The 22,554-nt window shown below is 39.1% G+C and overlaps 3 protein-coding genes across 3 annotated transcripts; 2 read left to right on the plus strand and 1 right to left on the minus strand.

Moving 5' to 3' along the window:
* Window positions 1–280: 280 nt before the first annotated feature.
* neff1 (neuronal intermediate filament family member 1) lies at window positions 281–9,229 on the plus strand. Its single transcript, XM_057361128.1, has 4 exons — window positions 281–1,426; window positions 3,186–3,503; window positions 4,988–5,112; window positions 5,249–9,229. Exons 1-4 carry the CDS (start codon window positions 680–682, stop codon window positions 5,715–5,717), a joined length of 1,659 nt encoding a protein of 552 aa, XP_057217111.1. The 5' UTR covers window positions 281–679; the 3' UTR covers window positions 5,718–9,229.
* Window positions 9,230–13,504: 4,275 nt separating this feature from the next.
* Window positions 13,505–15,911, minus strand: LOC130568622 (histone H2A.V). Its single transcript, XM_057357596.1, has 5 exons — window positions 15,780–15,911; window positions 14,661–14,738; window positions 14,247–14,360; window positions 14,001–14,130; window positions 13,505–13,905 (listed from the first exon to the last, which is right to left on the minus strand). The coding sequence occupies exons 1-5, from the start codon at window positions 15,780–15,782 to the stop codon at window positions 13,844–13,846; spliced, it is 387 nt and encodes a 128-aa protein (XP_057213579.1). The 5' UTR covers window positions 15,783–15,911; the 3' UTR covers window positions 13,505–13,843.
* Window positions 15,912–16,791: 880 nt separating this feature from the next.
* On the plus strand, window positions 16,792–18,767 carry purba (purine-rich element binding protein Ba). The gene has a single exon (XM_057327443.1). The coding sequence runs from the start codon at window positions 16,832–16,834 to the stop codon at window positions 17,768–17,770; it is 939 nt and encodes a 312-aa protein (XP_057183426.1). The 5' UTR covers window positions 16,792–16,831; the 3' UTR covers window positions 17,771–18,767.
* Window positions 18,768–22,554: the final 3,787 nt, after the last annotated feature.

Below are 22,554 nucleotides of genomic sequence, written 5' to 3' on the forward strand. Positions count from 1 at the left end.
ACCTCAGTCTGCAGACACTGCAGAGGTACAGACTGCCACCCGCATTACAACACACGCAACACCCAGAGGTAGACACTCCCTCTCTCTGCAACATGCTTCAATCCCATGCGGACATGCAACACATGCGGTGCCTCTGTTTAAGCAATGGGATTGATCTGGTGTTCAATGCAATACATCTGTATCTATCTATAGGATATCAGCATTTTAATGCAGGTTTGTTGTTTTAGTTATTTATTTACCAATTCCTTCATACAAAGAACATCATGAAAATCTAAAATGACTAAAAATGTATTTAAACGTACCAGTATTCACTTCGAATGACCTTTGTGCGTCCTTTGTGTTTTTACTGTCTGCATGATGCACATATATATCATTTTATACGTTACAGGATCAGAAAAAAGGATGAGTGGTCAAAAACCACAGGACAGAGCACTGAAGGGGATGAATGATTCCTCTCCTGGGACTTTGTCTTATTGCTCAGGGTTGCAGGTTCCCCCTCTTCACCACCGCCCCTGCGTCAGATGATGCTGACGGTCTCCGCTTATAAAAGATGCGCCAGTGACAACCTGACTGGCACTCGCATCTCACCTCTGTCTCTTTCTCTCTGTCTCTCTCTCTTTCCCACATCCACACACCTCACTCACACAGTTCGTCTTCTTGAAGGGAGAAACATTTCAACATGAGTTACTCCAGCGACATGTACACGAGCAGCTCGTACAGGAAGATTTTTGGAGATGCGCCGCGACGCGTCACCGTGGCCAGCAGCAGCCCGTCCCGGGTGACGGTGGGGTACCGCTCCGGACCCCAGCATCACCGCGCCTACGCCTCTCCACCCTCCATGATCACGTCCTCGAGTTACCGCACGAAACTTGCGTCCGGCCGCGGAGCTTTCCAGTCCATGCCGGACTCGGTGGATCTGGCGCAGACCACGGCCATCACCAACGAGCTGAAGATCATCCGCACCAACGAGAAGGAGCAGCTGCAGGGCCTCAACGACCGCTTCGTGACGTTCATCGAGAAGGTGCACAACCTCGAGCAGCACAACAAAGTTCTGGAGGCTGAGGTCGCCCTGCTGCGTCAGCGCCACAACGAGCCGTCGCGTCTTCACGACCTCTACGAGCAGGAGGTCCGCGAGCTGCGTGGTCGCGTGGAGGAGTTGACGCACGAGAAGAGCCAAATGCATATCGACTGCGTGCAGATGAACGAGGCGCTGGAGCGCCTCAGGGAGAGGCTGGACGAGGAGGCTCGGCTCCGGGAGGAGGCCGAGAACAACCTGAAGGGGTACCGCAAGGACGTGGATGACGCCACTCTGTCCCGTCTGGAGCTGGAGAAAAAAGTCGAGTCCCTGCTGGATGAGATCGCGTTCATGAGGAAAGTGCACGAAGAGGAGCTGCAGGAACTGCAGGCGTCACTTCAGGCCACGCAGGTAAAAAGTTGATCTGCGAACTCATAACGATCCATTTGCATCTGTGCTTGAAAATATTACATGATATTCTTATGAAATAAACGCATAAATTGCAATTAAGCGAAACACTGCTTGTGCTTGGGATTGTATAAAAAACTGCTCGATAAAAGTAAAAAAGCAAGTTTAGCCAGGAAACCTAGAACGTGAGTAAAGCTGAGTTTATTCGATTCAGAAGAGTTGTTTATTATGACTGTATCAACCTGGAGATATTGGATATACAAGGTATTTCGTAGAACAAGTTCGTTAAAGTTGTAATTGCACAGGTCACTTTTTACACAACAAATGTTGTTATTATAAAAAGGAAAAAAGACAAAGCTATAATTAATATGTAGTCATATTTCATCAATAATGCACGAGACGGGCGTGCTATGCATTGTCATTCAGGGCGGCGCGCGTCTAACTGAATTTACAGCACTGCAGCTCAGACGTTCGTGCGCGTCCGTGGAGCGCAAGTCGTGCACCCCCGCACTGCGCCAGGACACCTAAAAAGTACACACGTTTCCTTTCTAAGTTTAAACTCAAGTAAGGCATTAATAGGACAAAATAATGAGTTGCTTAATAAATCAATCAAGGTAATGTGAGAGTTGTTGGTTTCGGGATGTTTTAACTTCTTCACCTTTTGGCTACGTGCAAACATTGATCCGGTAGCGCAGGATTTTGGGTGTGGCGACGGGACCCCGCAGCGCATCGTTCTTGAGATGGACTGCATCATGTTAGAGTCGTGCAGAGTCATGCAGCTTCTGCTCAGAAAAAAAACCCATTTGTAACGATACTTCAGGGCCGCTAGATAAAAGTGATGCTTTATTTCAGCTGCAGTCAGACTTTCAGAATACTGCAGTAAATCATTTTGCAATGCTAACAAGTAATAATCATTTGGGTTCTTCCCTACAATATTTGCAGACTTCATCCTACCCAGACTCTAATCCAACTCAGAGACCCCAGTCTAAAAACTCTTGGTAACACCTTTGTAAAAAACTTCAAATGAAACATGATTACGTTATTATAAGTGAGCTTTCATTCTAGAAAGGCCTATGTTAGTGTTTACACCAAGACTACAAATATCTCATTAACTAATGTAAGCTGATGCTTATCACGCATGGTCTCTGGGTGCTGATGTTGTGGGTGATTAACTGCTGCAGCATCGCCATACAAATGAGCAGGTCCAGGTGAAATAGCAGCGTCATCTTTCCTCTTGCATAAAACCCCTGAGTCTGCGCTCCATCCCACAGCCTTAAGAGCTCAGAGACATGAAACATGTAATGGCCAACTTCAGTACTGCACATGTTAGGTTTGCCACCAAAGTAGCCTATCTGTATATAATTTATACGCTTAGACATAATGCAATGTAAATGATCATTCTGGGTGTTAGTTATTTATTAGAAATCAATAATTAACCACTAAATTAAGGTTTACCCACCAGATAAATACCACACCATAACTTACTTACACACAGACTAAAGACTGTTAAGGACTACCATACATTTAGCAACATGCTTAATTATTTAAGATTAGACTGTGCGCCATATATTTTGGGAGATTTAAGGCCTTGTGGATGTGTATCAGATTATTTACTAATATTATTTAAGTACAAATAAGTCTCTATCGTCATGAAAAACTACTTATGTATAATAATTAAACAAGAATTATAAAAAAGTTTAAATGGCACTTTGCTCCTTGACATAACAATGTTCGTTTTAAAACCGTATTCAACCCTGTTCAGGTGTCTGTTGAGATGGAAGTCAGTAAACCGGACCTCGCTGTTGCTCTGAAGGACATCCGTGTCCAGTACGAGTCTCTCTCCTCTCGGAACCAGCAGCAGGCAGAGGAGTGGTACCGCTCCAAATTCTCTAGTGTGACGGAGGTGGCGGCACGCAACAACGATGCGCTGAAGCAGACCAAGGATGAGCTGTCCGAGTACCGCCGACAGCTCCAGTCGCGCACCCTGGAAATCGAGGCCTTGAGGGCACACAATGAGGCTTTAGATAGGCAGCTGGCAGAGATGGAGGACCGCCACAGCAACGAGATTGGCGAGCTGCAGGTGAGCACATTTTATTACATGCGTTTCACCATATATATTTGGGAAATATTCCAACAACGTTTGCTCAGAGTCTCACTACAAGCTCCAAAACAACTCTAGTCTTAATGATTTAAGAGTTTTTTCTTTGTCACATACACAGTTATAGAAACATTCAACTTGTAGTGAAATAAAATCAGGCCAACTCACTATAGACTGTGCAAAAATGCTCAAATAAAATATATTAAAATGAACTAAAAATTAGGTAGAAAAACCCTAGACCGTTTGGGCGGACAGACGTATTATCATTAGGGAACTCAATCAATGTTGAAAATCCATATTACCAACATGCCAACTCAGTTTTAAGTTCAAAACAGGCAGCAAAATGTCTCTCTTTCCCACACACTGCAGAAAATATAGCCTACGTGTCGTGCAAGCCACTTCCCTCTCTCTCTCTCTCCCTCCCTCTCTCATTCTTGTTCTTACACACAAGCTCATGATCAAACCATCATTAAAAACAGACCACACACCCCACTCTTTCTTAATACATTTAAACAGACCAAAAATAGTTAACATTCTGCATAATAGGCCTAATCATAAAAGCAAGGTTGGCATCATAAAATGAATTAAACAACTGACTTACCTTTAGAAGAGTTGTTTAAGAGTGTTTAAGGTGTGCTTTCACTCAGTTGTGTATTTTTGGGCGAAGTCTCAAATGCCGAAACTAGTGCTTTTGGTAGTAAGTACTACAAACTGCTCTCTTGCTCCATCTTCCATCGGAAGAAATATAACACTCCACAACCACTTCTGCTTTGCTGTTTTTGCTTTAAGCACTTTAACAAAGTCAATACATTCAAATCAGCTGAACTTCAAATCTGAAAATATAATTTATATAAACATTTACCACAAAATATCATACCAATGATTACAAATACCAAAGATTACATTGACATTCATAAACAATGATATACACACACTGACATGCATAAAAAATGCTAAATGCCTGAATGTAAAATACAAAAAAATGGCCTATGAAAAATATACTTTATAGATAAATAAGATAAATAATAAATAGCTGCTTAAAGTGATAGTTCACCCAAAAATGAAAATTCTGCCATCATTTACTCACCATCTTGTCATTTCAAACCCATATGACTGACTTTCTTCCGCAGAACACAAAAGAAGATATTTTGAAGAAGTTGGCAACTGAACAGCACTGGCCCCCATTCATTTATATTGTATGGGCACAAAACCAATGCAAGTGAAATGGTGCCGGTTAACAACATTCTTTAAAATATCTTCTTTTGTGTTCAATTGAATAAAGAAAGTCATACAGGTTTGAAATGACAAGAGGGTGAGTAAGTGACAGCATTTTCATTTTTGGGTGAACTATCACTTTAAATCATGTAAGAAACACCTTTTCTATTGGTTGTTTTATGACAAGGTACAAAATTGTTTTTGGAATTATACTATGTTTTCAGTAAATAGAAATTCTTTCTGCCCTACAGGATACTATTCAGCAGCTTGAGTCTGCTCTTCGTAGCACTAAAGGAGAGATGTCCCGCCACCTGCGTGAATACCAGGACCTGCTGAATGTGAAGATGGCACTGGATATTGAGATTGCAGCTTACAGGTCTGAATCATTTTCCCTTCACGATCATTTGCAGTAGCTGGAGACGTCTGCCAAATGAAAACGAATAAATATAATTAATGTTGAAGAATACTGTTGTTCTGATGCCCGCAAGGTTCTTTTTGTTTTTTCCTGACAGGAAGCTACTTGAAGGTGAGGAATGCCGCCTAAGCTCTGTTGGAGGAGCCATGCTGCAATCCGCCTACTCCTATCCGTCAAGCCGCACTTACGTCCTGAGCGCCTACAGGAAAGGCGGAGCAAAACCAGAGGAAGAGGAAGAGCAGGAGGAGGAGGAGAAAGAGGAAGAAGAGGAGGAAGAGGGTGAGGAAGAAGCAGGAGAGGAAGCAGAGGAGGGAGAGGAAGCGGATGAAGAGGAAGGAGGCGAGGAGGAGGAGGCGGAAGAGAAGGAGAAAGAAAAGGAGGATGAGAAGAAGGAAAAGGACGAGGAGAAGAAAGATCAGAAGGAGCAAAAGGAAAACGAGAAGGAGAAAGAAAAAGAGAAAGAGAAGAAGAGCGATAGCAAGAGTGAAAGCAAAAAGGCAGATAGCAAGAGTGAGAAGGGGGACAGTAACAAAGGCGAGAAAGCCGCTGCTGTCAAGAGCAAGTAAAAATGCGTACCATCACTACTCCGGCCACTTCACGCACTTAATTCACACAATCGTCTGGACCCTTCTGTTTCATCTCGACCTCTCTGTCCCTTTGCCACATACACACAAATGCACACATATGAACACATCATCACAAAACAAACATTATTCCTTCATCCTCACTTTCATCGTCAGGACAGTCTACTCTGTAGGAAAGGAACGGGCCGGTAATGAAAGTACAAAAAAGATAAAGAAAGTCTGTCTTAATAGAATAGTTAACTCAAAAATGAAAGAGGGTAAGAGCGTTCCAACCATTTTTTTTTGTTGTGAAACACAAACAGAGACACTACTTAATCAATGACTGAGAAAGTTCAATTTGACTGAACTATTACATTTACAAGACAGCAAAGGGCATAAAGATCAGAAAGACCCCAGTCACACCCACTGATCATAAATGACTGGATTGCTCATGACGTCATTACACTGAAGCTACCGCAGCGCCATGTTGGTATGCCCAAACGTTCTATTGAATTAATAGGAAGTTATCACATATTAATGATCAAACCAGTCCCTGTTTTTATATCTAAAGTCTCACAGGACATCCTTACAACGCAAATGTCTTAAGCATGTAAATGGTTAATTATTTAAAGTCTTATTAGATATAGAGTGAGTTACGTTCCTTTTCATTACAGTAGCGCACATATCAGATCAGCAGACTAACAAGACACCTCAACGTATGACAAATGTGCTTATTCAGAAAGATAAATACAGGCTGTATATGTTCTTTTAAGTCATGAACCTTTACTTCTAAACAATTACACATGTGCCATTAAAACAATGTGCAATACACACTCACCTTCTATACATTGATTTCTATACGTCGCTATTCTGCCCAAAATAAACATTTAAGTTTAAGAAGTAACAATTAATTTAAACACACATGTGAACTAAAAACTTATTTCGCGCCTAATGAGCTATTTATAATGAGTTATTTTAGATCGTCATTTTGACTGTCAATTCAATGTTGCTCTCTGTCAGTTGGGCATACCAAGATGGCGGCGCGATCGCTTCCGGTGTGCACCCCCTGCTGTGGGTTTAGCGTTCTAGGCGCAATCCAGTCATTTATATAGATCAGCTGTCACACCATGTGTTCATGTGCCATAATTACCTGTAGTGCAAGAGAACACAAAGAAGGTGATGCCTTGCAGGCCAAATGCACTGGCATCCAGTACAAAACGGACCAAGTCTGCTGGTTCCAACCTCTTGGTGCTATTTGCTTTAAACAAAAGTGAGTTTGGACGTTGGAAGAGGTAAATGTCACAAAGAAACAGCATTTCTATTATATAACGCAGAGCTTCACTTAAGCCCTGAATGTACGTCACTAGCCAAGCACAGGGACAGCCACGTCTCCTATTTGTCCAGCATGTTAGCGCATCTATATCCACATAGACAAAATGATGATAGGCTTGTTGTTCCTGCTCACAGAGGGCCACGGTTTTGTAGAGTTTAGATCCAAGTCTAAGCAAGATAGACCATAATCAGCTAAACACGCTCTAAATCAATGACATTAAGGTGTGTTTGATTCGGACTGGAGCTAAATGCAGAGTTTACAGAGGCCCTCCAAAAGCAGAATTAAACACCTTAGCATGATGTAATTTTACTATTGAACGTTAAAGTTTCCGTCCATCTATCCTCTATCCATCCAATCATTTTACAGGTCATCTGTTTGTGTGAAGGTTTTAGAGTTTAGCTTTGGGAGAGAGGAGCGCATTGTGCAACACTTGTGTGGAATAATCTTTTGGCAATTAAACATTTAGAGAGACTTGACGCTTTAGAGACTATTGCTGCTAATATTCCCTCTTTCCTTTCCAATGTTAAAAATAATTCCTCCTCTTGATTCATTCATTCAATCGTTCTCCTTCTTTATTGTTTTCAACTGCTTATCTCTTTGTGTGTTGGCTTGTCCTTATTTTCCCATAAGTGGCATCATGTCCTTGGAGAAAGCCATTCTGTACATCATTATCTGAGCTTTTCTGTTTGTGCAGATGAATCATGCAAGAAAGCATGTTCATGAATCTGTGTGCATCTGTGTTTTGTATTTGTGTACATGAGTGTGTATGTTCGCAATCGCTCATTTTGGCTGCAGCAGAGCAGCTGGTAGTGACTGGTCAGGCACTCTTCTTTTCCTGCATGTGACAAGCAGGCCATAGAGAGGACAGAAGGGTCACAGACAGTCACACCTACAGCTATAGTGAAGAGCTTTTACGTCACAATATTCCCTTCTGGAAAACAACTAACACAAGAACCCACGCAAACAGCTAAACAATGATCCTATACGCAATGCAGGCCTGCTCGACTAAATGATTACAGGTGGCAAATAAGTAAAAGCAGCAGGGTTAGTTTCATTTTACATATTTATTTAAAGCTGTAAGAACACATCTAGATTTACAGGGGAATTGCTTCTGAAATGTGATCTGATGTCATAATAAACAATCTTACTAAACAAACCGCAATCAGTACTTTTCTAGATTTTTATTTGACGCATGGTGTAAATTTTCAACACGAAAGATGAAAAATTAGCGAAGAACAAGTCAGAAAGTACTGAGGAACATTCATATAATTTTTTTTATTCATATGGTTTTTGATGTCTTGAGTCAGATCACACAGAAACATTTCGATTTGACTTGACCGTTCTAAAATTCAACCATTCTTGTTCAGTGTCTTTCATGATTCATCAATGTTTTCTTTTTTAAACTCATCGGAAAGTTTTTCATTTGGCCATATTACACGAAAGCATATTGATGCGAAACTCCTCGATGGCAGAGCAAGAAAACCTGAACAGACTGGATTTCCTGTCTCGAAACCTTCTCATTACATTACATTACTTTATTTTAACGGGCTTGCTTGATTTATCAAATCACTTGATCAATGGCAATATATATATATATATGTCACAGGTGTTGTTTGTTAAATAAGATGCTAGGTAATCAGATCACAGGAAAATGTCATCCCAATGATTTATCCATATTATCCATACACAAAAGTACCTTTGTCAGAGCATTTTTACATATCCAATGTGACTGTGATTGAAGCAAGAATTACATCACCAAACGTAACCATTTAGAAAACTCACTGTTCGCTTAAGTATTTTGCAAACTGTTGGCCTCAGACATATTTGAATCTAATCCAGAACAGCTGGATGGGAGTGAGATTTCAAATAAATCTGACAAAATAGCTATGACAATACAGCAAACGTTCCATTCTTTGTTCTGTTGTGATTCCAAAACTCAATGACTGAATCAAGAGGAGTTGAAATTTGCATGGCCTTGAAGCTTGACAGTATTGATGGGCGGGATAGATTTGCTTGATGTGTGTAAAAATGTACGTATTGCCTTAATCATGACTGCTTAAAGAGTTCTCACGTTTTCTTCATCTCGACACTGTTTTAGAGATGGTTCAGAAGTGCACACCCTTATTTGTGTGGCTGCTAGTGATCTTCCCCTAAAGCCAAATAAAGCCATTTATCAACCAAACGTATCATACAGAAACCTCTTTGTCTCTGCACACATGCCCATTCACATGCTATATGCAGAAGCTTATACTTTAAATCAAATAAATCTACAAGTTAATCGCTCCTCTTTATCTCTATCAACTTTGAAAACAAATTCAAGCTATGGTTGGGGCAGATTTGGACAAACTCAACAGCAGGGTTAAAATAACTATATACCTAGATTAATTTAACCCAAGGTTTGTCTGTGTTTGGTTGAACCATGTGTTGAAACAACACAGCACTTTTTAAAGTTTACAATATTAAAAAATGCAAAAGGCTCCAAAAATATAGTGAATCCCCAAATAAGGAAAGAAATGGAACAAAACCTTTCTCTGTGCTGTCCAAATGGTCACTTTTAGGATAGAACAATGTTTGTGTGTTCAAAATATGTATTGTATTCAGTTGAAAGAGACATTTCTCAATAGGTCACATTTAATAAATGGTAAATGCAAATGTGGGTAACACTTTATTTGACGGGGTGTTCATAAGACTGACATGACACCTTCATAATGGTGTTTTGAATGGTGTCATGACATTTGTCATGTCATGAATATGAAGGAGATTTTATGCATGTTTATGACAACTGTCATTAAGTGTCATTCGCTCATTTATGTATTTTTTAATGCAAAGATGACATTGTTTGAGATGTCTTTGTTATGACAACTTGACATAAAGCAATACATCATAATCTGTCAGTGTCTTTGTCAGGACAACTTGACATTACCAAGACAACATAACCTGTCATAAACATGACATAGCAGAATAATATCCCAGGGATTGCACGTACTCTGATACAAATGTATAGTATAATGTAAAGCACTCGCTTTGGATAAAAGCGTCTGCCAAATGCATAAATGTAAATGTGAATGTAATGGCCTCATGACAGCCAATGTCAAAACCAACCACATGACAGTGTTATGTAATGTTAATCCATAAAGCTACGCAGTTTCTTAAATTTGATTATTATTCTGCTATGTCATGTTTATGACAGGTTATGTTGTCTTGGTAATATCAAGTTGTCCTGACAAAGACACTGACAGATTATGATGTATTGCTTTATGTCAAGTTGTCATAACAAAGACATCTCAAACAATGTCATCTTTGCATTAAAAAATACATAAATGAGCGAATGACACTTAATGACAGTTGTCATAAACATGCATAAAATCTCCTTCATATTCATGACATTTGTCATGTCATGATTATGAAGGTGTCTTGTCAGTCTTATGAACACCCCGATAAAATAAAGTGTTACCCAAATGTGTAGTTGACAAATAAACTGTAAATGTGTCCTATAGTGTAACAGCAAAAATTTTGAAAAAATACTAACAATGAAGATAAATCTCTAATGCTATTTTATATTATAAATATTAATAATATAAAATAATGTCACGGTTCTAGGGTAAGGTGAGACAAGGAGAGAGGACCCAGACGCAGACAGCGGGTAAGGGGTTAAACAGGGCTTTTTAATAAATAATAAAACACACAAAACAAAAACCCACGAGGGGAAAACAAGGGTATAATAAGAACAAAGGCGAACTACACTAAACAAGACTAAAACTAACATTAACAACATATTACACAGGACTACGCTACACTTAACAGGACAAGAACTCACCCACACGAAACACTACAGAGTACAATGATCCGACACAAGACAGCGAACACAGGGGCATTAAATAAGGGGACTAATCAAAGGGGAACAGGTGTGGGGCATGAACTAATAAACAACCAATAACGAGAGATACAAAAGGGCGGGAACACAGACAAGGACCGGAGAGAGTATCGAAGGCCGAAAGGGTCAAAATGACTCTCTCCACACATAACAAGGGATCCTGCTGTGATTCTGCCACAAGATCAAGAAAGACATGACAAGATGAGGCAGAATCACGACAAAATAATATATTATTAACTGTTTGTTTGCTACATTTTTGATATGTCACACTATAGGACACATGTACGGTAGCCTATATATGTCAACTACGCCAACGCCAAATGTTTCAAAATACAGGCTGCTATTGCTTTGGCCTCACTGAAATTTAGTGTTTTAGTAATGCGTGTTCTAAAGGGTTAAAGCAGAAGAGGAGCCTATTATTTATTTATCTCCCAAACATCAATATCGGTAGCACAATATTCCTCTTGGCTACACGATTTCAAAATAAAGCTATCACCACTTTGGAAATCAATCACATCGACTTCCCTAAATCCGTAACGGTGATGTTCATCTCCAACAAAACAATTTTCAAATTTGTCTTAAATAATTGCTTTTCTTGAATATATGCATATTTTGCAAACTTGCAGATGTAGTTACTGACTCAGCATATCCTTAGCCTGAAATATTTACCATAGCAGTGACATGCCTCTGATCTTAGTAACATGAACAGTCAATATTATTTTGTTATTAAAAAAAAGATTTTGAGCTAAAGTAATCATAACATATAAGCTCTAAATACAGCTTTCTTGTAGTACATGATTAGAAACTGACTCTCATCCCAGCTTTAAGTCTTGACTATGAGTCTTATTAAACTTTTATATAATGATTTATTCATAATAAGGTTTAATGTGCGGCTTGTTTATTTTGGGAAGGCAGTTTGGTTCTGGTCTCTCTCTCTCTCTCTGCTATAAATAGGCTTCTGCATTGCAGATGTCCCATTACCCAAAGCCTGTAGAGATGTAATAATTCCCAGCTAGGAGCTCTGTGATCTTTCACACTCTCCTGTACACAGATACAAACATGAATTGACTGCTTAACCACAATGACACAGCAGAACAGTGAATTATAACACACAAACATGCTGCATGGCCAGAACAAACCGACAAATAACAATGAGGGCCATGTGCATCCTTAACACAGTTCTCTATGGGCTCTTGAAACAAATACATGTCCAGTGACTATTAACAGATCTCATGTATTAAATATATTTTGGGGTTTATGACAGTACAAGAGCTTACGTCAGTAAAAAGATTAAAACGGACAAAATCAAATTAGGACTAAATGAGAGCTTGGGTTTCCACTAGTTCTACATTACAATAGCTACATCCTGAATAAATGAACAATCGATGTTATGTGCCTAGTTGCCAAATAAACCGTAAATGTGTCCCATGCAGGTGTCACAGCAAAGATTAAAAAAAAATCTCTTATGCAATTTTATGTTATAAATATTAATATTAATCATATAAAATGGTATATTCAACAGTCAGTCTGTTTTCTCTGTACACACATACTGTATGTCGTGTATGTACGTGATTAAACAAATGGGAACAAATAGTGCACTTTATGACAAACTACTACTAACCAATTTAACTCATACAAGTGCATATCCTAATAGGCTACGTTATTATTCATAACATAAAACAACACAAAAACCTCTAAAATCAGAGGGAAACGAGACAAAATTTGATTGGTTGGTGGACTCATAAGTGTCCTATTTTGTGAAAGGGGGCCCTAGTATTACTCCTCAAAAGTAGCCTACAATGCACTCTTGTACATACTTCAACATCTGTCAAAAATATAAGAAACGATAATTTTATACTGTTAGAATATGTGGCGTTAGGGTGGTCTGTTCTGACACCTAGTGTACACTGTTTGAAATCACCTATGCGGTATTTTCCCACTTTTTATTCACGAAAGATGAAGTGCGTTTTGCTACGGTACCAAATCCGCAGTGAATGTCTACTCACATTTCAGCTATCAACTCTTACCTTACCTTAAACTTGTGAATAGATGTCACTTTTCTTACCACACCATAAGCTGTTCTGGTTTTCCATAAAATACTATAATTAAACTTGATAATTTACAGTTTATTCTGACTAGATGAACACAGTTTAAAACCGTGCGCGCACCTGTGACCGCAAATCAATGCGCTAAGCCGCTACGTTGCTCGGCCTGCCCTTCAGTTAAAGTGGGACTATATTACTCTGCGGAAGAAACGTTTAAGTATATTAAAATGTATTATTTATAAATATTGATGCGTGTGACCACAACACTAGCTGCTGCCTAACAATCTTATATATGATGGTAACATCATGTTTTACAGCATGGTTGGAAATTATCACAACTTAAATCTTGACAGAAAATATTAAGTGGTGCAAATAATATTTAGCTGCCTAAAATTAGATCCACATTTACATAAACCTAAATGGGGAAACACCATACACAATTTATTTCAGAAGTCAGAAATGTAGCACACCTACATTTGAAGACATGCTTTTTAGTTGCAGAAGGAATACGTAAACAACAGAAACAAACCAATTTTTGTTTTGTATAAAATGTTTTATTACCATTTCAGTATAAAACAGATCCATAACTCTGGCCAATTTAACAAACAATTCCACAGTCACAGCAGGAAATATCAGACACTTCCTGTTTGTCTCTCTCTAAAATACCTGACATTTGGGATGGGGAGGATTTAGTTGCCAATTTAGTTTTGGCGATATAACATTAACACAAAACTAACAAATCACTTGTGGTTAGCTAGGATAACATTAATATTAACTTAAAAAAAGAATGGATAAATGGATGAACACAAGCCGATCTGGTCACACATTCCAAATTCAAGTCCTTGAGTCCATGTCACCATATCAACTCCAATGGGAACTACACAGTCTTCTGCTGGCCCTTTTTACCGATCAGAGACTTGTGGATATGAGGAATCACACCTGCAAGAAGACAACAAACTTATGCTTAGCACCTTTAACCATCCACATATTCAAGTACACAGGCAAAAGCGACAAAAAAAAACCCTCCAACATACCACCACCAGCAATGGTTGCCTTGATGAGAGAGTCCAACTCCTCGTCTCCACGAATGGCCAGCTGTAAATGGCGCGGAGTGATACGCTTCACCTTCAGATCTTTTGAGGCATTTCCTGCCAACTCCAAAACCTAAAAAAAAAAACAATAAAATGAGAATAACTTTAAAGCTTCTGACCAATCAACACTAACTTGTTCACATTAAATTCACAACAAATGCCACAGGTGAGCAGAACGTAAAAGCATACTTCAGCTGTGAGATATTCAAGGATGGCTGCGCTGTACACGGCTGCCGTCGCACCCACACGACCATGACTTGTAGTGCGGGTCTTCAAGTGCCTGTGGATACGGCCCACTGGGAACTAAAAGACAAAATGAGATATTTTTGACATTACGTATTATGTATGCATTAGACCCACGTCAAACAGAGTTAGACAAAGTTTTTACTACATCTACAATTCAGAAGACGCTCAAGAAAATGATCAGAAGCAAATGCAGAAAACCAGTTGTATGAGTCTGATGCCAAAACACAGACTGTAATAAATGTGACCCAACAAACTATTTTCAACCCATGTAGTATATTTAACAAACGCACATTTGAACATGGGTCATTTCAAAACAAGCACCTGCAGAAGAATGACATAAAACATAAAAAAGCATACCTGAAGTCCAGCCCTTTGGGAGCGAGACACAGCTTTTGCCTTGGCCTTGCCACTGTCCTTACCTGCCTTACCTCCTGCCTGTAAAAGAATCCACACAGATTTAGGATTATACACATGTAACCACCAGACACCATTACAGTGCGTTTCTTTAAAGAAAGAGTTAACTATTTGGCACAATAAATAGCAGCAAAAATTTACAGTATTAAAACATTTTAAACCCACCAGAATAATGTGATACAAAAATGGGTTGAAAAATAAATATTAAAAACTATGAATTATAATATTAACTTATTGTTAGCAAAAATGTACTTGTCAATTTCCAGCAACAGCACATCAATGCATTATTCATATGCAACCTAACTAAGTTACTACCAGTATAACGTTACGTAAGCTCTATAACAGTAACACAAAAAAGGTAAATGGGGTTAAAACCCCACTTTGTGTGTAACTTACATCGTTTCCCGCCGAGGGGGCATGATGGGAACACTATTTAGGAATTGGGTCTAGCCCTGCCTTTTCATGAATTAACTTTTTACTACTAATTTGAAGCAAAGCCACCTGACGTAAAATAAATGCAAATGGTCTGGAAGTAGATCCCTCCAAAAAAAAAACCGATCACATGATCACTGGCTCAATATTGAGAGCAATATCTCAACATTCTTGTTTCAATAAATGCATTTGCACATAGTCAACAGTGGAACATAAAAATCGCAACAGTTGGAAGCAGTGCGAACAATTAGAAAATGAATGAAGTTTATCTAAACTGGTCGGCGTGAGCTCTACACTGCCGCTGATAGGTAACGTTACGGTTTGACTAGCTTAGCTAACCTGCTCACGAATATTTTTCAAACATTGGTAGCGAAAATCAACGAAAGTGTTTGGACATATGGGGTAGTCAGATCAACATCCCATATTATCGACTAAAAGAAAACCTCGTGCACCGCGACTCGTTAAATAGCAACTAAATAAACACGCGCGATTTAACGGCGCTAAATCCAGCCAACGTTAGCAGCGAGCTACCAATGAAATAAAAGACTGAAAATAAGCCACGAACCAAATGGAGCGGAACGTTGACTTACAGAATAATGTTAAACAGAACATTTTAAGAAACTAACTTACCATTTTAGCAACTTGTTGTATTTGAATAAGATTTGGGGAGGTCCGGCTAAAATCTATTTCGCCTCTTGAGTCGGAGGAACAATAAACCCCCTCTAGCAGAGAACGATGGAGGCATACAGAGCGACGGCATTAACCAATCAGAATGGCCGTTATTGGTTCGAAATTTACACTGGCCAATAATATATACGTTTGTAGTTTCTTCTACCATCCCCCATCGATGAATGATGTTTGTACGTATAACACGTAGGCGGGACTTTACGTTTTCAGAAATGTAAATAACTTACTTTACTTTGTAACTGGAAAGACATTAAAAAATAATTATAATAATAAAACATTTTAATGCAAATGGTAAGGTTTGGGTTTGGTTTTTACTGATAAATGAAAGATAAAGCCAAAATGATATAATTATTCATATAGAATTTTAGAAAGATTATGTTTAATGTTCATGTGTCTAATGTATAAGAAAAGAATAGTTCACAATAATTATTGTGTCACATAATGCAAAAGCATGCAAAAGCACAGAAACAGAATAGAGACAGAGACAGAAATGCATGCAAACAGAATCATAGCCTGGAAAATAAATAAAGAAGATACAATTAAACAGTGCACACTAAACCTGTTTTACCTGTTTAAAAAGAGTTAGTATTTTAATATCGTAAAGAACATAACGTAGTGAAACACCACAGTGACTGACGTATGATTCTGTATGTATGTACTGAACGTAAGTGTCAAGTATCCGCAATACAGTACACCAATCGCCAGGCCCAATGATGGTACTGTCAAAACAGAAAGGCGGGGCTTATTTTTGACAGACAGTACAAGTGAGCCAACGAGAATAGGGATTCTGTGTTTACTGGCGCAACAGACAACTGGTGGTCCAATTGGAGAACGCGACAGTGTAACGACTTCGCGAGCGACTAATCACAAAACGTCGCCAAGGCCATGACGTCAACACAACATTGGCCAATCACAGTGTAAAAACCCGTTTGCGATTAGGACGGGGGCGGGACCTGCCGAAACACGGGTGGGAAAAAATAACGCAGCTCTGGGTGATGGTGAAGATGGCGGATGGGGATAGTGGGAGTGAGCGCGGTGGAAGCAGCGGTGGTGGTGGTGGTGGAGGAGGGGTTGGAGGTAGCGGTTTTCAGCCTTTCCAGAGGGATCAGGAAACCCAGGAGCTGGCGTCCAAGCGGCTGGACATCCAAAATAAACGCTTCTACTTGGACGTGAAGCAAAACTCGAAGGGCAGGTTCATCAAGATCGCCGAGGTTGGCGCTGGGGGCTCCAAAAGTCGCTTGACACTTTCCATGTCAGTGGCGGCGGAGTTTCGGGACTACCTGGGGGATTTCATTGAGCACTACGCCCAGCTTGGACCCAGCACCCCGGAGCAGATCGCGCAGTCCTCGAGCGGAGAGGACGGCGGGCCTAGACGGGCCCTGAAGAGCGAGTTCTTAGTGCGCGAAAACCGCAAATACTACCTCGATCTGAAGGAAAACCAGCGGGGGAGGTTCCTTAGGATCCGCCAGACCGTCAACCGCGGGCCCGGTGGGTTTGGCGCCGCGGGAGGCGTGCCCGGGGGGGGCATGCAATCCGGGCAAACCATTGCCCTTCCTGCTCAGGGTCTCATCGAGTTCCGCGACGCCTTGGCCAAGCTGATCGATGACTACGGCGGAGATGACGAGGAGCTGGTCGGGGGCGGCTTCGCCGGGGGTTACGGTGAGCTTCCCGAGGGCACGTCGATCACGGTGGACTCCAAGCGGTTCTTCTTCGACGTCGGTTCTAACAAGTACGGGGTGTTTCTGCGGGTGAGCGAGGTGAAGCCCAGTTACAGAAACTCTATCACGATTCCCTTCAAAGCGTGGAGCAAGTTCGGGGGAGCTTTCTGCCGCTACGCCGAGGAGATGAAGGAGATCCAGGATCGTCACAGAGATAAAGTGTACGAGAGGAGAGGGGAAGAGGAATCGGAGGGGGACGACATCGACGACGACTGACCCGGACGGGTGTTCCTTTGCCCGGGTGACCCCGCAGAACGAGAGAGAGAGGAAAGAATTTACATGCATGAAACGAAACTTTAATGCTCAAACTAAGGCGAATAAAGATGTTTGACTGAGAAACACTGTCATGTATATGTAAGAGAATATCCCGTTTAAAGCAGTATAGATGATGTTTGGTTAGATACATGGATATTGGATGCTAGATGCTCTTGTCATTTTTAAAGTTCCCCTCTTGCAAAAAAGAAACCCCTTCTTACCCATTTAACTCAGAGGCTGTTCACAAATAAGTCAACATTGAGGACATTTAGTGTTAGTGTATCACAATATGATGATCTAGATGTTTTGGTGTTTATGATGGAGAGCCTACCAGCATCATCTGAATGATGTAGTGAATCTCATAGTTAGTTCATTCAGGAAGTGTTCTCTGAAAATATGTATGTGTGTATGTATATAAATATATAACTCGGTTAAAAATGCGTAGAATTTGGAGGATTTAGGAGTTAAACTTGTGGACACAGAATACAGTTCAAACAACAATGTAAACACATTCAAAATGGTGCAATAATACAGTGCTCCACCACCTAAGTATTGAGGTTCATGTGGGGTGTAAATTAATTTTCCTCCTGTTTTTTGTCAGGATAGAGCAAGTCAAATCTCTGATCGGACATAGGGTGAATGTATGTCATAAGTTGCGGAATGTGCACATCGAAATTGACATGTAGATGGGTCAAGCACAAATGAAGCCGAAGCCACTTATACGCTCATATATTGGTAAATTTATTATTAATACTGGGTTCAATTTAAAGGGAATGATGCGTCCACATTCGACTGGTAGCTTTATATCAGTGCATCTGGTAAATTGAGCATGTGGAGTGCTTTGACGGCTTAACTGGAAAGAAAATAAAATGTAGAACAACACCCAGCTGGGTTTAAATAGATTTATTTTTAAAAACAATAAACAGAATATATATATATATATATATATATATATATATACAGAAATATATTTATATAGATATAGAGTCAATTATAAATGCTTCCTGAACAGGCTATTTAAACAAATAAAACTCGGATGCAATTATATAGGGGAATATTTCTTACTGATTTTCCATTCATTTCCTATAGTCCTGTGCTTAGAAGAGAATAGGAAAATGACAAAATAACGAAGTATATCAAATGAGCTTGACAATGACAACAGTTTTTGTACCTTTTTTCAACAGCCCAAATGACACGATAAGACGTTTTTATTAACAGTCTATTCCTCCTTATGTTGTTAAATTATTTTTTGGGTTTGACATTTCTGACCTATAAGAATCTTGCTACAATCTGCCTATACACTCCTAGATTTCTCAATATGTGTGTGCCTGTTTGCAACTCCCTATGTTTGGTTCTTATTGCTGTGATAGGGTATTATTAATGTTTTGACAAAGATTGATATCAGTTTCCTGATGTTTATTTTCATTTATTCTTTGATCCTAAAGAATTAGCCATACACACCACCTGGGAGCCATAGTGACTTTTTACTAATTTTAATATCCATATGAGTTTCGACCTCATTCTTGTCTGTACTGTGTTATGTGAATAAGGCAGCTGTTCAGTCAAGTGTGTTCTGCTGTAATTCGCCACAAACTTCCTTTGAACAATAAATAGAATTTCTTTGCTGAGAATATAAAGCTCTTTGTCCTGATTTAAGAAATATGTTTCACAAGCGATGCAAACTGTGTCTGCTAAAATGATTACATTTATTCTTTACCTTTACAAAATGTCAATCTTTCACAAGATTTCATAATCCTCAACTTATAGCATCTTTGCACTACATTATAGAGGCTACTACAGTTCTTGTTCTGCCTTACTTTTGCATCACGATTTCCAGTGACGAATTCATTGATGAGAATGTGCCCTAGATAGCCAGAATGAGATGACTGATGACTGGGTTTAAAATTGCAGCTACAACACCAAACCTTCCAGCTGTGCGCACCAGAACCTTGCAAACTCGGGTTGTTCCACTTCACATACTCCGTGTGGCCTCGAGGCCATTGCAAACAATTTCTTTAGTGATTTTCGCTGAGGATGGTTCAGTTCAAGCAAACACTAAAATTGCCTCTTATTAGAGGTGCTTGCTGTAGGGCAGACATTACTGCTACTATTGCTCCCGGATTTCAACAAAAGTAACCCACACCGCTTGGATGCTACAGACCTCAAATTGTATAGCTTGTTTAAGAAATTCACTTTTCTAACCAATTTAAGAAAAAAGATAACATAAATTTAGGGATTAGATGTTAACCCTCAGAACACCTTAGCAACCCCATTATGCCCTGGCAACGACCCACATGAGGTTTTGCATGGGCAAGCAGTAGTAGAATACATTTCAACATCACAATAATAAGGACATACTTGTATCATGCAAGCTAGCAAAATGAGAATACACAAAGAATAGAGATGCCAAGAAGAAAAGAAGAAGGCTGAATAAAGAAACACTGTGTTCACCAAACTGTCGAAAAGTTAGGGCAGGTGGATTTTGGTGCCCTTGGGACCAAAAAGGTTGTGCAAAAGAACCTTTACTTACTTTGGAAATCACGCAGTGTGTTTTAATAGTGGTTTGCAATTTCTTGGATTAAAAAATAAATTCAAACCTTTTGCACGACTTAACGGCAAGTGGAGATATTTAACAAACATGCACACAAATCATGCACAATATGGGGAATATAATGTGTAAAAATGCATATAATGCCGCACAATGACATACATAAGAATGTTATCAAATGCTGCACATGGTCAGTCATCTATAATGATTGATTGATGAATATATATTGGAAATATTGCAGCCCTGGGCTGGGTTTCCCAAAACCTTCGCATCACTTCGTTCTTAAGAATATATCGCTACCACTCTTAGGGGTGGTTTCCCGGACAGGGCTTAAGCCTAGTCCCAGACTAATTTAAATATTAGAGGTGTATTAATCAAAAACAACTTCCACTGACATATCTTAAAATATATCCGTTTGACTGTTTTGTCTCAAGATGAACACTGTAATGTTTTTTTGTAAAGTATGTAAAAAAATGTCTTAAATATCCTAATTTAACCAAGGCCTAGTCCTGTATTTAAGATAATCCATGTCTGGGAAATCGGCCCTTAAGGTATAATTTAAGAATGACGTAGCGTTAAGAAGGTTTCGGGAAACCCAAAATGTTTTTTTTATGTGTAAATTGTTTATATTTCATTTCCTGAGAAACATATATGTATTTTATAGCTTCTGAAAGACATAGCTAAATTAAAAAATAAATATATAAACAAAACAATAACAATTTATACAAAAAAAACATTTTGAGAGGTTTAGACCCACCTGACTTTAAATGAACCGTGTTGCCTCAGGAGCATCACTGAATGTTTCTATCAATTGTAATATTTGTGTATGAGTCTCTTGATTGTCTTCAATGTAAACAGATGAATCTTAACATCATCACTGCTGGACATGAGTCAAATATACAGAAATCTTGAAAAGGCAAAGATTCTGGAGGACCTGGATAATATTTCTGGAGATCAGTGGACAGTTAACTGAAACCCTTAAACAACAAGGACGAAACATAAAAACTGTCATTGACTGTTCAGGTAACATCATGCAGTATTAATAATCAAGGGGATGTGAACTTTTGACCTGGGCTATTCTGTTATGATACTTGGTGTGAACTTTATGTTAACATTTCTTTCGTAAAATAAGTTGTTCAGGGCAGGATCATACAAATAAACCTTCATTTTCAAAATTCCTCTTATTTTTCCCAAATTCTGCAAGGGGGATGTAACCTTTTGACTTCAACTGTAGTTTTTGGCCAACAAATGAATAACTCCTTAATCCTATTTCCCATAATACCCTAATCAGTGACCAGTCTGACATGATTTCACATTCGGTCCATGTATGACAGTCCACACACGACCTCATATGTGGGAAGCCTCACCCATTCACTTACTGTAAGAGAAAAGGCAGTTCAAGGTTACATTATACTAGACGCCTACCAAAGCTTCTCTTAGGGATTATTTCACATTCTCTGACATCCTGCTGAGATCAAATACAAGCAGCTGCCAGCTAGATTGTCATTCATTCAAAAACTCAAGTTCACGCTGAACATTCGCTCAAGACCTCACGCTCTCTCTCAAAGAATTGTCTGACAGATCAGATACTGAAATTTGTATTAACTTTTTAAAACTTTTTAAAACTTTAGTTTAACAAAATACAACACTGGAGGGCATCAGAGGGCTGTGACTCATAAACGGATTTGTTCTTACTGCAGGGTTTCCGGTGCTATATTTAGATTTTGTGTTGCCATGTATGTTCTGCTATACAGAATGAAATTAAAAATGCACCTCCGAAGATGTTATGCCACAGTGACAGCTAATAAATTTGCACTAACTTGGATATACAAACAAAATAAATAAAAATAATTTAGTCAGAGATAAATGTTTATTTGGACCTTTTTAGTAAGGTGCAGTCTTTAACAGAAATATTCATTTTTCAATATCTGTAAAACAATTTTTCTATATCAGCCTGAACAATTAAAAGCTCTTACTACACACTGTCCATCACATTGCAGACTTGTACATTGAACATAGCATCTGGAAACTGTACATTGTAAGAAACAATACGATAAACCTGTAAATAACACATCTGCACATTCATTTAAACAATTATATGTCGTTTTTGTCTATATTTTTTCACTTTTTGTATATAGTGCATTATTGTTATTATTGAATTCTCATTTTTTCTATCTTAATGTATATTTCATCTCTT

Source organism: Triplophysa rosa, linkage group LG2 (genome assembly GCF_024868665.1).
Source record: "Triplophysa rosa linkage group LG2, Trosa_1v2, whole genome shotgun sequence".
NCBI lineage: Eukaryota > Metazoa > Chordata > Actinopteri > Cypriniformes > Nemacheilidae > Triplophysa > Triplophysa rosa.

What these genes read in the sequence shown, in the direction of transcription:
- neff1 (XM_057361128.1), top strand. Translation starts at nt 680, where the DNA reads ATGAGTTACTCCAGCGACATGTACACGAGCAGCTCGTACAGGAAGATT. An exon ending in CGTCACTTCAGGCCACGCAG is followed by an intron (nt 1,427 to 3,185) that starts GTAAAAAGTTGA and finishes AACCCTGTTCAG; the next exon opens with GTGTCTGTTGAGATGGAAGT. An exon ending in ATTGAGATTGCAGCTTACAG is followed by an intron (nt 5,113 to 5,248) that starts GTCTGAATCATT and finishes TTTTCCTGACAG; the next exon opens with GAAGCTACTTGAAGGTGAGG.
- LOC130568622 (XM_057357596.1), bottom strand. An exon ending in CCCAAAGGGCTGGACTTCAG is followed by an intron (nt 14,361 to 14,660) that starts GTATGCTTTTTT and finishes TTTGTCTTTTAG; the next exon opens with TTCCCAGTGGGCCGTATCCA. An exon ending in TTGAATATCTCACAGCTGAA is followed by an intron (nt 14,131 to 14,246) that starts GTATGCTTTTAC and finishes TTTTTTTTTTAG; the next exon opens with GTTTTGGAGTTGGCAGGAAA.
- purba (XM_057327443.1), top strand. Translation starts at nt 16,832, where the DNA reads ATGGTGAAGATGGCGGATGGGGATAGTGGGAGTGAGCGCGGTGGAAGC.